Source organism: Neolamprologus multifasciatus, chromosome 4, assembly GCF_963576455.1.
Source record: "Neolamprologus multifasciatus chromosome 4, fNeoMul1.2, whole genome shotgun sequence".
NCBI classification, from domain to species: Eukaryota; Metazoa; Chordata; class Actinopteri; order Cichliformes; family Cichlidae; genus Neolamprologus; species Neolamprologus multifasciatus.
Window position 1 is genome coordinate 10,261,172 of NC_140442.1, and position 17,072 is coordinate 10,278,243.

General features: G+C 38.2%; 1 protein-coding gene across 1 annotated transcript in view; it reads left to right on the forward strand.

The window, feature by feature from the left end:
- hs3st2 (heparan sulfate (glucosamine) 3-O-sulfotransferase 2) overlaps nt 1-16,289 on the forward strand; it is a 29,457-nt gene extending 13,168 nt beyond the window's left edge. The window contains exon 2 of the mRNA XM_085157509.1: nt 14,786-16,289. Within this exon, the coding sequence (XP_085013635.1) occupies nt 14,786-15,404 (619 nt within the window). The 3' untranslated portion in view covers nt 15,405-16,289. The remainder of the gene's footprint in view (nt 1-14,785) is intronic.
- Nucleotides 16,290-17,072: the final 783 nt, after the last annotated feature.

Consider the following 17,072-nt stretch of genomic DNA (forward strand, 5'->3'; position numbering starts at 1 on the left):
GAGGAAAGTGAAGAATTTAAAGTATGTATGGCACACAGCATCTTGAGCTGCTTATCTGAACTAGCTCAGACTTCACAATCTCAAAAGTGATTAAATGATGCAAGTAAATTCATCATATCTAACTTGCTGGATCTTAAATTAAACAGTAATGTAGATGAGGACTCTGTTTAAAAACATTGTATCCAAAGACATTTAAAAAATTACACCAATCCTTGTATAATAGGGCACTGAAACAGTACATTGTTCAGCCACTAATTATATAAGAGTTTACACTAAACAGATTTTAACATTAGGTAAATGATTTGACTCAGTAATAAACATTTTTCTCCATGCACTACTGCCATACAAGTTTAAGTTCATTCTAGAAAATGCCATGTTTTTGCTTTTACACCCAACTTTTTGTTCATTGCTAAGGCGTATGACTATTATTACTCTGCTTGTTGCTTATTCTGATAACACACTGGCAATGAGAGCCCAAGTGACTTTTTCTTGTAATTTATTGGGTAACTGTTTCATTGTTAAATTACTCCTGAGACTGGATAAACACGGCATGCAATGGATACTTTAGTTTGGGCGTCTCTGTGGTCAGTCTGTGAGCTTGCATATTGTTTAATGGGCAGGGTTCATTATTACTCCTTCCAATGGCAAACACTGGTTGTCCGATGGGAGGTAAAGACATTCACTAAATTTCTTTGCGCCTGCAGAAACACTTCACATTGTGATTAATGGTTTCTAAGCTAAATCCCAAACAGATTTGCCAACTCATTAAATTGATTTATTAGTCATACTCTGTTGCAACACCTTGATTGATTAAAAGATATAGGAAGAATGGTGTGCAGAAAACACTGGTTAGTTCTTTAGCTCTCACAGTCAAATGTGTTTTCTTGCTAATTATAAAAAATAATGTGGAAAACAATAGTTGTTAATGGAATATAATAATGATCATTTAGATTAATTTTTTTTTAAAAAAAGGAGAAAAAAACCCACTGGAATCATTGTTTTTATGGGTACATCTAAATAGTGAGGCAAAATGTTCACGCTTCATAAGCTCAACTGTGATACAAAAATCATTAATGAGCAGCCATTAATACCCCACAAACATGGCACATATCTCACATTAATAGAGCAACACTACAAAGCACAGAAATGTAGCAAAGATCTCACATTGAGTCTTCGATTTTAAGGAGGCAGTGTTGGTAGCTACAAAGAGGAAGAGAAGTGGAAACATGGTTGGTCCAGATGACATACCTGTGGATATATGGAGATGTCTAGGGATGCGGTCTAGGGGAGGATACCCGAGAAATGGAGAAGAAGTGTACTGGTACAAATTTTCAAGAAGACGGGTGATGTGCAGAGCTGTGGTAACTGCAGAGGGATAAAGTTGATGAGCCATGTCAAGCTATGAGAAAGAGTTGAAGCTAGGTTAAGAAGAGAACTGATGGATGATCTGATATCGTCGTGTTGGTGTTGTTCCCAGATCATCATGAAAATGTTGTTCCAGGTTCAACATTGCAAGTGACCAATCACATTGTTGTGACGTTATTCTTTTGCGTGCCAAGCCATTTGTGCATTTATGAAATTCCAATGTTGCAAGGACAATATCAATTCTGCTTACCATTTATTAAAGGGTTAGGGTCAGGGTCAGGGTCCATTGATCGGCGGACAGAGGCAGTTTCTCGCAGCTTAAGTACAGTTTTGTGTTTTACGGCGTTTTTTCCCAAAGTCGCAAAAGTATGACGTCACAACATTCTGATTGGTCACTTGCAATGTTGATCCTGGAACAACATTTAGTATGATGATCTGGGAACAACACCAACACGACGATATCAGATCGTGCGAGAACTGATGATCAGTTCCTGTCAAGAAAGAGCACTACAGATGGTCAGATGGAGCATAATTTCTTTGCGGATCTAGACAAAGTGTAAGATAGGGTGCTAAGTAAGAACTGCCACAACATAAAAAGCCGCAACATATCTAAGGAGACAAACACAATCAAGGCCACCCTGAGGGGAATCAGTTAAAAAAAAAAAAGCTTATCAAACTTTAAACAGAAAACTCACAGGGCTGTGTTCAACACGCCGCTGGGCAACCAATTAACACATAAGGCAAACACAGGTGAGAATAACAAATGACAAGTCTAAACAGGCTAAGCTCAACCATAGACCGGGAATAACACACAAAGTTCACCACTTTGAACAGAGTTGAGCGAGCACAGTTCACAGAGGGAGGCAGGAAGGGCAAACTGCACACTCTCCAAAACAGCCGCCCCGAGTGAAGGATTTCCAGTGCCATACAGGTACTGTATGAGGAAGTCAAGAATGACAGAAGTATGTCAAGTACTGTATGAGAATAACCAAACTGTGGTGAAGTGTGTGGTAGGAGTGACAGGTGGGCTCAAGGTGAGGATTGGATTACAACAGGGATAAGCTCTGAGCCTTTAATTTGGAATATTGATGAACAGGCCAGAGGTCAGACAGAAGTTCTCAAACTATAATGTTCACAGATGATATTGTGATCTGTAGTGAGAGTAATAAGATACCAGGTAGAAGAGAACCCAGAGAGGTGGAGGCATGCTCTGGAGAGAAGAGGAATGAAAGTCTGTAGAAGCATGACAGAATATATGTGTGAATGCAATACGTGAGGGAGAGAGCTGTAACAGTGAATTTGTAATGAGTGGAGGCAGTGAAGGCAGATGAGTTTAAATACCTTGAGTCAACCATCCAAAGCAATGGACAGTGTACAAGAGAGGTGAAGAGGAGAATATAGGCAAGGTGGATTGGATGAAGACAAGAGTCAGGGTGATTTGTTACAGAAGAATAGCAGCAAGAGTGAAAGGGAAGGTTTACAAGTGATGTGTGGTTTGGAGATGGTGTCAGTGACAAAAGGACAAGAGGCAGAGTTGGAGCTGAGAGAGTTGAAGATGTTAAGGTTTTCACTGGGAGCAGTGGGAGCGATGAGATTTGAATATAAATGAGTTTCAGAGGAATAGCTTGGGTTGAGTGTTTTGGAGACAGAGTTAGAGAGGCAAGAGTGAGATGGTTTTGAAATGTGCAGAGGAGGGATAGTGGATATGTTGGACAAAGATCTCCACATTCAGTGGGATTGAAAGGATTGAAAATGGAGCTGCCAGCCAGGAACAACAGTTTGGTATGAGTTTTAAAGAAGGAAAAAAATCTTTAAGGTCAACTCTAGAATACAGAATAGTTCAACCAAACCAAACCGGTTCAAAAGTAGCTGTATTTTACCGAAACTGCATCCAAGACAAAATTGCAGCAATTTCCCAGGTTGTCATGCCCAACTGATTGTTGCGATTTTTGTGGCTGTAGTACTCCTTCCACCCACTTCAAAGGGGTGTGTTTTTAGCCAGGAAAGAAGGTTGGCTTGTTAAGTACAATCCAAGTCAACTCCATTAGCAGAAGAGAAATATGGACTGAGCAGGTACAGCACAACTATTGCTATCTTAATTAAGTCAGAGATAAACTAAAGAAACTTCTGCATTGGCTTAATCTTTCTGAATTCCCCATCTGGTATGCTGACTACGGTATATATAAGTAATGCACAAGTTGCAGATGCACTTATATTTTCACTGAGAGAATGAACAGAGAACTTATGTTGAACTGGCAAAACGCAGTAGTGTTTTTTTAAGTCCAAGCCACGGTAAAATGACAGTAATACATTCTGAGTTCATTGATTGTTCACAAGGAGATGATTCAAAGCTGACCTTTACTTGTTCTGATGGTCTGCATCCCTGATGAACCTGCATTGCTCTTTGGAAGTTTAAGTTGTTCAACAAAGCGCATCTGGAGAAGATCAGTTCTTTCTTTGCCTCAGTCTTTCTGTGCTGGAAATGACACAGCAATTTGCAGCTATACACTTTGTAGCCTATTAACAGTATAGCACACACGCAGGATCACACATAAAGGCCTGCTGCCTCATTAACAGTTTTAAATTAAATTCTGCTGAATTGTATCAGCGCTATCTAACCATTTGTTAACCTAGGCTTTCTGCTTCAGGCTCTGTGCCACTCACATCACAAGGGGTGTTTTTCTTTACATGACTCATACTCTTCACAAAATGATCCCTAATTTCACCTGCTCCAATCAGAGACGTTACATCATGATGATGATGATAAAATGGAGACAATATTGGAATTATTTTTTACTAACTGAATAGGTATTATTGATGATAGTATTGGTGAAAGTACAAAACATACAACAATACAAAAAAGAAACATGACTTGGCAGAGGGAGGTACTAAGATGGAAGACTGAATGGCTTAAAGCTTGATATAACTTGCTAGTGTGACTTTTCTGTCTCATATGTGTTCTTTATTTCCTGGCTAAATGACTAGGGTATCCTATACTATACACATAACATGGTCGAGAGGAGATTGTGTGTTCAGGGTTTCAGTTTAAAAATACATGTGGCTAGATGCGCCATGTTCTCATTAATTTTTTAATTTACAGTGTGTTCAAAGCAAAATATAGATTTAATATATAGTTAATTTGCTAAGCTGAACCATCAATATCAGAGATGAGGCCTACCTGTAAAGTTACACCTGCAAAAACTGTGTGTCACATTATCAGTGGGATTTGTACATATTTAGCTAACGATGCAGGAAATGTGTAAAGGTTTGTATACTTGTGATAAGTCTCTTTTGCCCTGCTGGAATTGGAGCTGCTAGAACACAAAACACACCAAGAACTCCTATTCCGTCAGTAGCATTCGTTGTACTTTGATCTGTCAAAAAGAAGTGAAGCAGTTTCCACATCTTTATTATGCTATTGGACAAAGTCAGAGCTGAGCACACTCAATCACCTTTAATGTTTAAGAGTATCTAGTTTATAGTTTCAGAGCTTGAATGTGCAAGCATAACTTTAGAAAGAAACAGCAGCACAGAGAAAACAGTCAGGATTAAAATGGTTATCTAGTATTAACATGTTTGTTTGTTTTTCTTTCTTTTAAATTGCACTGTGTTTTAAAGCCCAAGATTAAAGATTTCCTCCGGCATTAATTTCTTGTCAACACTTTTTTTTTTTTATGTGTTCTCTAAAGCATTTTATTACCATTTTATCATCATGTGATAATATCTCTGATTGAAGTAGGTGGCACTCATAGAAACCAGAGTCATATAACATGTGGAAAACCCCCTATTCTATTTGAGCATGCTCAGAGCCTGAAACAGAAAACTCAGTTTAAGTGAGAAAGCTGATAACCACTGTTGTTATACCCATTATCTCTCACTGGGATCTTCGGTTTTGTCAAAGCAGCTAACAGAATGAAATCATCTTTAATATATACCCCTCAGGTGGCACACAGAAATAACAACAGATATCGTGACAAAGCCTCAGGAAAGGCAGGCCTGTTTACACACGGGCAATCAGGGAAGTGGTGACAGCTGTGGCAAACTAAACACAGGTGTAGACAATCAAGACAATGACACAGGAAAAAACTAATGGAAGGAAGGAAGGAATACTGAGGAAACTAAACACAAATAACAAACTCCATGTAACAGTAACTGGGACTCAACTACAACAAGAACTTAAAGGCTCACAATTGGGAAAAAAGAACATAGAATCACAGTGAAACTGAAGAAATATAATATTTTAATAACAATTTAACATATTTCTAAAATAACAAGAATGAAATTGAAAATACTAGATGAGAAAGAGGACCAACAGGAAATCGAAATGTTTATATTTATATGTTTATATTAATCAGAAATTATGAATAATAATGAAACCAAAACCGAAAGCACTACAGAAATACAGAACTTACAATACTGGGACAAAATCCAAGTAGTGTAGAAAAATTGAACTTCCAATTAAAGACTTCAGAGAGGTTATGTTTGTATTTTTGTGCAGTAATTGTTTGGTCCTGAATTATGCAGTATTGATAGAAAGCAGTCTGGGATAACCTAATTTAAATCTTTATGTTATCAGTGCATAGTATAGTCATAAGGATGAGGGTAATAAATTTTTTAATAGATATGTTAATAACTGTAACATAATAAACTTTAACAACAAAGCTGCATATTGCACAGGGCAGTGCTTACATATACTGCACCACTGGCCTACTGCAGTTGACCACAGACAGTTGCTGTTCTTGTGATGGGTGGCAAAATGAAAGGATAAAATCTTGATTTTATTCTCCGTCATACACACACACACACACACACACACACACACACATATATATATATATATATATATATATATATATATAAACAGATAATAACAAGCAAATGCTGTACCCGGGTTTAATAGGGAATCCTTGGTACTTCAAATGAAGATGTTCATATTTTTAGGTTATTAATTTTGTAATGATATAGCAGCATCTGGGGGGAACTCAGCATGGAGTCCAAACCCACTTCTTCCACATTGCCAACAGAGAAAATCATTGAGCAAACTAGCCAGCAAGCTTTTTCAGGTTCACTTTAATATTTAGACTATCATTAATGAGAGGCAGTGACTGTCGCGCTTTCTGCAGTTGACCCCAACAAAGCTGTAGATAAGAGATGCAAAAGGATGTTCATTTCTGTGTTTTCTTCCTTTTCTCATTAATATTCTACCACAGTGCTCGTCTGTAATGTTTTCAAAATTCATTTTTATATGACGCTCATACTGACATTGTAATTATTACCAGAATGGTCAGAGAAGTTACTCTAAGACCAACTCCAGCACAAATTCTAAATGTCACCACTTCAATCATTTAAGTCAGTGCTTTTAAAATTATAAGTGTGTTGGTAAGAAGTGAAAACGTGTTATTGTGACATTATTACATTAAATCAGCTGTTGAATGTTTTAATTAATTTAAAAAAAAAAAAGTGCAATTGCAGATTCAAATGCAGTGCTGAAGCATCCAGAACAAATTAGCTTTCATCCATGTTCTCCAGGAGCCGGCCTCATTTACTGTATTGAGCAGATCTTCCACCCATGAGTTCATTTTCTTGAAGTGATTAAAATGTCAGAGCCAAGACTGTAATGCATCCTGACTTAAAGTTTGACCAAGAATTGTGAAGTAGATTGCAAATTACCCCCAAAGAATTTACTACTTATTCTGAGTGAGAAGGTGGTAATCAATCAAGGCACTTCACTCAAATGTCAGTTAATCAAGGTGTGTGTCTGGGTTTTTGTGCATGTGTTTGTGTTCGCAGGTCCAAAAAGCAAAGTGTTCAAATGGGAGTGTATTTTAGTTCGAAGCATTTTGATTCAAACTTTCAGAAACAGTGACTGCCCCCTAAGCAAGTCTAGGGGAATTAAAATCTATATATTTTGTAGTTACAAATAATTATTATCCACAGAGTTCGTGAGCAGCTTTTGCGTACCTGCTGCTGCAGGAACTCTCAGTTTTATCTTTTTATTTCACATGCCGTCTGCAGTGCTGATAGTTTCCTGGTATGGTGAGGGGGTAAAAAAACAAAAACGCTGAAAAGCACAATTTTTGATGACGGGTTCAGACACCTGCCTCAGGTATCGCATATTCTCCTTCGGGCTTGATTCCTGCTATCTCGGTAATGAAGAGACACACAAATGAGTCTGCCACTACTGTGTGTTTAAGTGAGCAAAGGTGTATGCTTTATTAAAATAAAATATTCAGTCTGTTTCAGCTAAAAATCAGCCATACCCGACCGAATTGTGTGATAACCAGACAAATAAACTTGGACATAAACCTTTGCTCCAGTGTTCATGATTAACATCTCTCTAAATATCTCACTAATATAAAAGCGTCCCTGTTAAATGGTTATGATTTTAATATATAAAAGAGGACCATCATTGTTTGATTATTTGATTTTACTTTTTGCTCCCTGGCTGAAGTTATAGCTAGTTAAACAATATGATGAAACATCAGGTAATTATTTAAAGAATCATAAAAAGAACGTGAGAGTCGGAGGATGCAAAGCCGAAGATAAATGTAAAAAATAATTTTGTTTTGTCTTTCTAATCCTGTGTAAACAGATAATGAAGAAAAAACACAATTTGTTTCATAATTGGTAACAAATTGTGCTTCATTCAAGAAATTCCCTCAGAAAACAATAATTAACTCATATAAGATTTATTCATCCATTAATGACAATTACTGTAAAAGCCTGAATAGTTTTAGTAGGAATCACACTCACTGCTGGTGTAATGCTTTCCACTCAGGCCTGAGAAAAGTTGGTGGAGATATCCTGTACAGGCTGGGAAATCAGCCCTATTCAATTCTGAAATAGATTTCTAGATGTTCCCTGAAGATATATTTTAAATGGCCTCGTCTCATTTTCCTGGTTTTGGGCTCATAGAACATGTACACAAAAGCTGAGGTAGAAAGCATCCATGTCTGAGATTAACTAAACCAGCTGAACACCTCCCAGCACACATTGATGGGAAAAATATATAGAACTATTACCACTCATCTAGATTTTATAAATCTTTCTGGAAGAAATAGATTAAAACCTAAAATTCTAAACATGTATTCATTATTTCAAAGTTTTCCAATGATTGCATTTGCAGAAAATGCATTTTGTTCAAGTGTCATTACTTTCTAATACTGGAAGGAAATAATCCATTACTTTAATTCTTTCATAATGTTGGATGTAATATCTGAAGAATCTATTAAACCTACACTGATTACACTTACACCTTCCTATCACCGTGAGTCAGACCATCTTCAGATGTGTTTTAGATGTATTTGATTGCAAATGTATGCTGCATGCATTAGCACCTTTCAAATGTTAATGTGATTTTAACATGGGGCTGACTGCAGTGTTTTCTCTGTGAACATGTTTATTTAAAAAGCTACGTGCATTTTCAAGTAAAAACCTTTTGTCTTGAACAAAAGACCAGAACAGGAGAAGCAGGTCACAAATGAAAAACGCCAGTAGACCATGTGGTTTAATCTGGTTGGTGGATTACTCCTATTAGAAACAAAAAGCATAGCGGTGTACTACAAAGCAGGTTTAATGTAGTTGGGCGTTCTTGGCAAAAATCTCAAACTCCATTTAGAGGTAATGACAGTATAAAAAATATTTAGCATGTTTCTCTCTTTACCTGGTCTTCCTGCTTCAGGTTCACATAAAATGTGACATACCATTTCACTCTTTTGAGCATCACGAGAGGTTAAAGTGGAATCGAGCACCTAAGATTGGGTGCATATATATGAAAAACGAATGACTTATAAGACACATGATAATTTGTTTTGTGAGCTCCAGTAGATTTTTCTTTGTGAGCAGACTGTGATCGGCTGGCCTATGCTGTACTCCAGTACTCTGCGCTCTTTGTGGATTTAATCAACCTGATCTACAAGCTATAAGTAGTTAAGTATAGCTCTATGGCTGATTTCCAACACTGTTAAAGTCTGAAAAATATGAAAAAATATCAGAAAAAACTTAAACATCTGCAAAAATAGAATGACATATAGGCATATAATGTGAAAACAGAGTTTGTATAATTCTAACAAGCTTAACAGTCAATATTTGCTCTGTCCAATTTTATTCTTCAACACAGCCTGAGTTCTCTTAGGCGAGCTTTCTTGTAGTTTTTTTACGTAGTCTCCAGGAATAGTTCTCCAGGCTTCTTGAAGCACATTCAAAGCTCTTTTTTGGATGTTGGCTGCCTTTTATTGTTTCATCGTGTGTATCCAGGTGTGCTTTATTTCCACTGACAGTGTATTTGGGATCATCACCCTTCTGAAAAATTAAGCAGTTGGCAGTCAGATGATATCCAGGAAGTACTGCATGGTGGATCCAAGTCTGACAGGATTTCTTTGTGTTTATAATTCTCTCAATTTCTACAAGAGTCGCAGCACCACTGGATGAAATGCAGCCCCACACCATGACAGAGCCTCTGATGTTTTACATATGGCTAGACATGCACTGGTCTCCTGACCTCCTCCGTACATATTAGTGACAGTGAGTCATAGATCAGTGTTAAGTTTAAAACTTTAAACGATATAGCACTTTTAAAAAAAATCTTAATTTACACTCTCTTCTTGGCAGCAGGTAGCTATGCTTTGGTTCTGCAGCCACAGTTTCTTTTTCACCATGAACACATAACAATGAATGTGTTGAAGGTGTAAGCAAACACGCAAACAAGGCAAGACTGTAGCACATACACATATATAACCCACACCTGTCTCTAAAACATTTAGAACATATCAGAGGGTGTTTTTTTTGTTTTTTTTCTGATAATTTTAAAACAGCAAGATTTTTAGACCATTGAGTTTTGACACCCTCCTGACTAATAAAGAAAATGGGGAAATATCACTTGTATGTTAGCAGATCAATGTGAAATTAATGTTATTGACCAAGTATTGGGGCGACCGTGGCTCAGGGGGTTGGGAAGTATATCTGTAACCGGAAGGTCGCTGGTCGCCGGTTCGATCCCCGGGCTCTCTGTCCTGGTCGTTGTGTCCTTGGGCAAGACACTTTACCCTACCGCCTACTGGTGTTGGCCAGAGGGGCCGATGGCGCGATATGGCAGTCTCGCCCAGGGCAGACTGACTGTCAGTGTCGCAGTTGGCAGTCAGATAATATCCAGGAAGTACTGTACATTATAAATAATGTGAATATAAACTATGGAAAGGATTGTGCAGTGGCAGAGGGATGTTAAAATATCCTGCCATCATGCCGTAGTCAAAGTCTGAGGGAAGCTGAGATTTAGCAGATTTGTTTTCAGAGTTTATGCTGCCCCAGGGCAGACTGACACACACTCCACCAGTGTGTGAATGCGCGAGTGAATGAATGAATAGTGGCATTGTAAAGCGCTTTAGGTGCCTTGAAAAGAGCTATATAAATCCAATGCATTATTATTCTGAGTGATAAATAGCCTACAAAAATAACTGATCAATTTTCTGTGCTTTGAGCTGCCATTCCACTTGTGTAAAAGACACTGGTGCAGCACATTAGGACTAATTATTAAAATAAAAATAATATTACAAGTAGTGTTATTAAGACAGTTTAAAAATTGTGTCTATAAATGTATTCCTTCAGAAGAAACTCAAAGCAAATTGTAAATAAAAGACAATGTGATGTGTGGAGATCTTGTCAATACAATATCCATGTCTAGTCCTGCGCCTCACTGGGAATAAACAAGCTTAAAAGACAGGCTCACTACCAGTGGGAGTTAGAAATCCCTGTCAAATATCTTCTAAATTGGACATCCTTATCGTTTTCATAAATGTCACAGTACCAGCCTCTTCTTCCTGCGCTGCAAAGGCGTTAACATGTTCTCTACAGAAAAAGAGTTGTATATGCTTGCACAGTAAACACTATGTGCCCTTTTCTCTGTATGTGTTAATGTTCAGTTTTGTGTAATATTAAATTGCAGTTTTTAACCAGTGCATATTGAATTTATTTCTCGACTACACAATGTTCATCTCTGAGGGTGGTAAAAATGTAAGGAATTGACAAATCAGATAACAAAAACACTTGTTCGAGAAGACAACTGAAGATCTCTTTAGATTCTGCACCTCCTTTTTTTTTATTTTTATTTATTTATTTTTCCAGTGTGTAGCAAAGCTGTTTGCTTGGAAGGTGCTGTTCTTATAAAAGATTAATAGTTCCCTGGTGGCCCCGAGGCACCCGAGCCAACAACTAAGGATTCATAAATAAAACTAAATGGATCAATAATTCCAAGACTGTAGAGGTAACCTATGGCTACCCCTACCTTGAAAGAAAAGGCTTTCAGAAAGGTTAGGTTTTAATCGAAGCCTTCCTCTGGTTATAATAAAGAAAGTTTGATATTTATCATCAGAACTGTGTAGTAATGTATCTGATATCCAGAAACCAATTCACATGCTGAGAATGTAGCTATGTAACATGGTTTAAAGTCCCCCAGCACTGTGCTGGACTTGCAGATCAAAAATATAACGTTTATTTTTGCCATGTCCAGAACCTAATTACTGAGGTTATATGGACACTAAATGTGGCTAATTACTAACCACAATACCATAGATAGTATTTTTTCCACAGATGCAGATGATCCAGTCATGAAGCATATCAGTATGTTATGTGTGTGTTCTAAGTACTCATGCAAATGAATGTTGAAGACTAGCAAACAGAAAGCATTCTCCAAGGCTTCAAGGCTCATCAAAAAATGGTCTCTATATTTCTGACCCGCCAACATCTGAAGTTAATGTCCGTGTTTTTTGAACATCTCTCACTACCTGTCGTTTGTTTTAATTAGCGCCACACAATGGAGTTGGGGTTTGACACTTTACAATCTTTAAACATTTTACTGATGTTTCAGCATTGTTTCTGTGTGAACTTTGTGTCAACCACAACTTCACATAAACTATGTGGATAAAAGAGTACTGGGCCAGAATCCCTAATCTTTGAATTCAGGTGTTTTCAGTCCTATTGCAGCAAGTGTACAAAAATCAAGCCAGTAACCATGCAGTCTGCCCTGTGGAGGAATAGATCATTCTAAAGAGCTCACTGAATTTGAGCGTGGTACTGGGATAGGATGCCATCATTGTGATCAGTGAGTCCATGAAATTTTCTCCATCCTAGCTGTTCCACAATCAGCTGTAAGTGGTATTATTGCAAACTGGAAGGTGTAAGGAAGCACAGTAACTCAGCAACAAAGTAAAAGACAACATAAAGTTACATAGTACTCTGCTGGCCCAGCAACTGCAGAGTTTGAAACCTCCTCTTGCATTAACATCTGTGATAAAAAATGCATGCCAGGAACTTCACAGCATTGGTTTCCATAGACGAGCAGCTCCTGGAGGTTTAGGTGTCCCGGTGCAGTCTTCTACAGCATACACTATATCTGGGTGTGTGTTGTTTTAAGATTTCATGTACAGTACAGAGTCTAAGGAGCTGGAAAGAAAAGTGTCTGGACTTCTTTAAGTTTCTTCAAGAAGTTTCACCTCTCACCCGAGAAGCTTCTTCAGTTCTAAGAGCAATTGGTGGCGAGTCCCCAATTTTAAGCCCTATTGGGAGTGTCGCTAAGAGGGTCTTGGACTCCCTGTTGTCCCTCTGCCTAATCACAGCCAAGGTGTAAAAACGGGTGTTGGTCACAATCATCCAAGGTTTCAGGTGATTGTGAGACCTTGTCCCACCCTATTATGTGAATTACTGAGAACAAATGACCCAATGTGTGAGTGAGTGTTAAGGTGTCTGGGAAGGGATCTCAAAGCTGGATTTTCACTAGCTGGGCCCATGTCCTCATTTTAGGTTAGACAGCATTTTAGTAGATGAAGGTGAATGGCTTGGACGTGAATTGAGCAGCGGTTTGGGGAAGGCCTTGAAGGGGACTGCTGGTGGCTCCCGGGCCTAGCAGATCCCCATGTACTAAATAGAAGTGAAGAATTTAAAGAATTGGCACATAAACGAGAATGAACAGCTTGTAGAACTGGGGGAACATATATAGATAAGAACCGGAAGAAACATGTTTGGAGGCGTTGTCCCGCTCCTGAAATTCGATACTTTATCTCCACATAGATGGCAGACAGTTGGTGTCGTGAGCCACCCCCTCTGTTCAAGCAGGGTGGTTCACAGTGGACGTAGATGGCTTCTTTCATCTGGGACTCTCCACCAATTGCTCTTAGAACTGAAGAATTTTCTCAGATGAGAGGTGAAACGTCATCAAGAAACTTAAATAAGCCCAAACGCTTTTTTTCCCAAGCTCCTTAGACTACGATGACCTGGATGACTGAGACCCTTCACAGACATTTACAGTACAGACATTTAAGAGAATGACATTTAAGCATTCTTTTTAACATGTCATCAACCCAGCATTTGTCCTAACCGCCAAACATCAAACATGTTGCAGACACAAAATATTAATGCTATGTTTTCAGGTGCTCTGTCATTTGTAATAATAAACATAAAAGGCTATTTTAAAAGAACTGTCTCGGAGCTGTTCCTATCAAATTGGTGAGTTATTTTGCCAAAGCTACAGCAGTCACTTGAATATGTAGAGCAAAGACATAACTATAGAGAAGTATGGATGATTTCTGAATCGTGAACAGGGGATCCATTGTCTCAACAGCCAACACCAGATGGTTATTAATCAACTTTTATTGAACCAAAGTGCCAAAGCAGAATGACATATTACACTGCGAAGGGAAACTCTTGTGACAAATAGGACAAATAAAATCATTTGCCTGTGGTTTGCAAAGCCATTATCTTGGCAGCATGATGATGATAATTATGATGCATGTTTTGGTTGTACAAGCTGTCCTGTCAGCATCGAATGCATAACAAATACATCCACACCGTGTTTATTTGGGTGTTTGTTTTAACAATGCAGTGCAAAAGACGGACAACTTTCTTTGTTAGCTCTTAAATATTTTGTATTTTTCTCTTGCTGTTATACAAAAGTCAGTAAGATTTGACATTGACATTTAATGAATGCTTTTTTTGTTTCTTCTTTCCTTATATTATGAATTAATATTTTCAATGCAAGACCAAAAAAGACATATTTGTCAATTGTGAGGAATAATTTTATATCTATAATAAAAAAAAAATTAGAGACACACTAAGTATAAATTTTAATTTGCCATTATGCATAATTTGTGCTTTTGGTTTTGGTTGTTATCAATGACAATATGCTTAACTAAAGATTTTGGATCTTCCTCATTGTGGAATTGCTGCTTGCCTAGAAATATTTGAACACCCACTTTTTTTAGCTCTGTAATCCAACTGGCAGCAATTAAACTTCTACCTAAGATAGATGTGTGTGTGTGTGTTTTTTCTTTCAGTCATAAAACATAAAAGCATGTGGAAATATTCCTGGACATGAAAATAACAACTCCTGGTGACTCATTCATGTGTTGTTATTTTTTGTCTTTCCTCCCAGGGGACTAATGCCACGCACACTAGACAGCCAGATCACATTAGAGAAGACTCCCAGCTACTTTGTTACCAGAGAGGCTCCCAGACGCATTTCCAGCATGTCTCATGAGACCAAGCTGATCGTTGTGGTGCGTAACCCGGTCACAAGAGCCATTTCTGACTACACACAGACGCTTTCCAAGAAGCCTGACATTCCCACGTTTGAAGAGCTGGCCTTTAAGAACAGAAGCTTAGGTCTTGTTGATACTTCCTGGAATGCCATTCGGATTGGGATGTATATTGTGCACCTGGAGAACTGGCTGCAATACTTTCGCTTGTCGCAAATGCACTTTGTGAGCGGTGAGCGACTGATAACAGATCCAGCAGGGGAAATGGGACGTGTCCAGGACTTTTTGGGACTGAAACGAATTATTACAGACAAACACTTCTACTTTAATCGAACCAAAGGTTTCCCCTGCCTGAAGAAACCAGAGAGCAGCAGCCAGCCACGATGCCTCGGTAAATCCAAGGGCAGGACTCATGTACAGATTGAGGAGGAGGTCATAGAACAGCTGCAGGAGTTTTATAGACCATTTAACATCAAATTCTATGAAACTGTAGGACAAGACTTCAAGTGGGATTGAATGTACCTTATTGAGAGAGTGTTGTTTATTAAAATGTCTGTACCACTGGAGAAATGTATCTTTAACAAAATGTTTGAAAGAAAAGTTTATTGAGATATGTAGATTAAAGAAAAGATCTAAAAGAAATGATATAGAACTATGACTTCAAAGCTTAAATATAGAAAGGATTTCACAACATTCCCAATCATTCTGGGGACAAAATTTTCTTTAAGAAAACACTTAATATATACAAACACAGTTTTCTTGTCATACATGGCATTAGGAATTCATTAACATGCAAATAGTTCTCCATTAACTAATTCATTAAGAAGTAGCCAACACCTTCTTAATGAATTAGAAGGCTTAGTCATGTAGTCACACCACCAGACATAAAAAGATTACATTGCTTGAATATTCATTAACAAGATTGCTTATTTATTCAGTATTTCTGCTGGAAATGAAGCACTGTCTTTACTGTCAAAAAGCACTCAACATGATGTCGCAGATAATAAAACCAGCCTGTCAGTTATTCTGCAATGCATTTTATTGCCTTACTGTTGACAAAAGCTCACAAGGAAAATTAAGAAACTGTGTGAATAAAATAAATAAAATGTGAATAAAAATCATCACCTTTATTAAAATGGCTTCTGTATTACTGATAAAGGTTAGAATTTGCTGAACTCATTCAACTCTTGCTGTGCTTACATTTTTGTTGTGATCATCAAAATAAAAGACTACATTCAAGGTTTTATCTTTTTTAAATTCTTGGTGTGAATAATCTTATAATTGAGATATAATAAAGACATTTGTCCCAGAAAGCACTAATCATACAAGATCACTTATACACAACCATGTTATCTATTGAGATAAAAAAAAAAAAAAAAACTAAAAAATTCCCCACTCGCCCCTGTATGTCCTTCAACCTCGGGTCCTCTACCAGAGGCCTGGGAGCTTGATGGTCCTGCGCAGTAGCTTAGCTGTTCCCAGGACTGCACTCTTCTGGACAGAGATCTTCGATGTTGTTCCCGGGATCTGCTGGAGCCACTCACCTAGACGGAAGTCACCATACCGGGTACTCTGATTACCAGTGGGCCACTGATATCTTCACCCTCCACATCTTCTTGAGCTGTTCTCTGAGCCCTTGGTACTTCTCCAGCTTTTTGTGTTCCTTCTTCCAGATATTGCTGTCATTCAGTATCGCTGCATCTATCACTACAGCCGTCTTCGTCTTCTTAGGTTGGTTGAGAATGACAGATCAGTCATTCTCAACCACCCTATGAGGCGTCTCCGGCACAGATGTTCCTGTACACTATGCCGGCCACTTAGTTATGCCGTTCCATGTATGCCCTGCCTGCTAGCACCTTACACCCTGCTGTTATGTGCTGGATTGTCTCAGGGGCATCTTTACACAGCCTGCACCTGGGGTCTTGCCTGGTGTGACATACCCCAGCCTCTACTGATTTTGTACTTAGAGCTTGTTCCTATGCTGCCATGATTAGTGCCTCTGTGCTGTCTTTCTTTCCAGCTTTGTGCAGCCACTGGTGGGACTTCTGGATGTCAGCCACTTCCTCTATCAGCCGGTGGTACATACCATGCAGGGGCCACATTAACCACATAAATTTCACCCTGAAGCCAATCAGAGTGGTCATTATTGATAATCATTAATGATTTCCACTGATGACTCCAAAA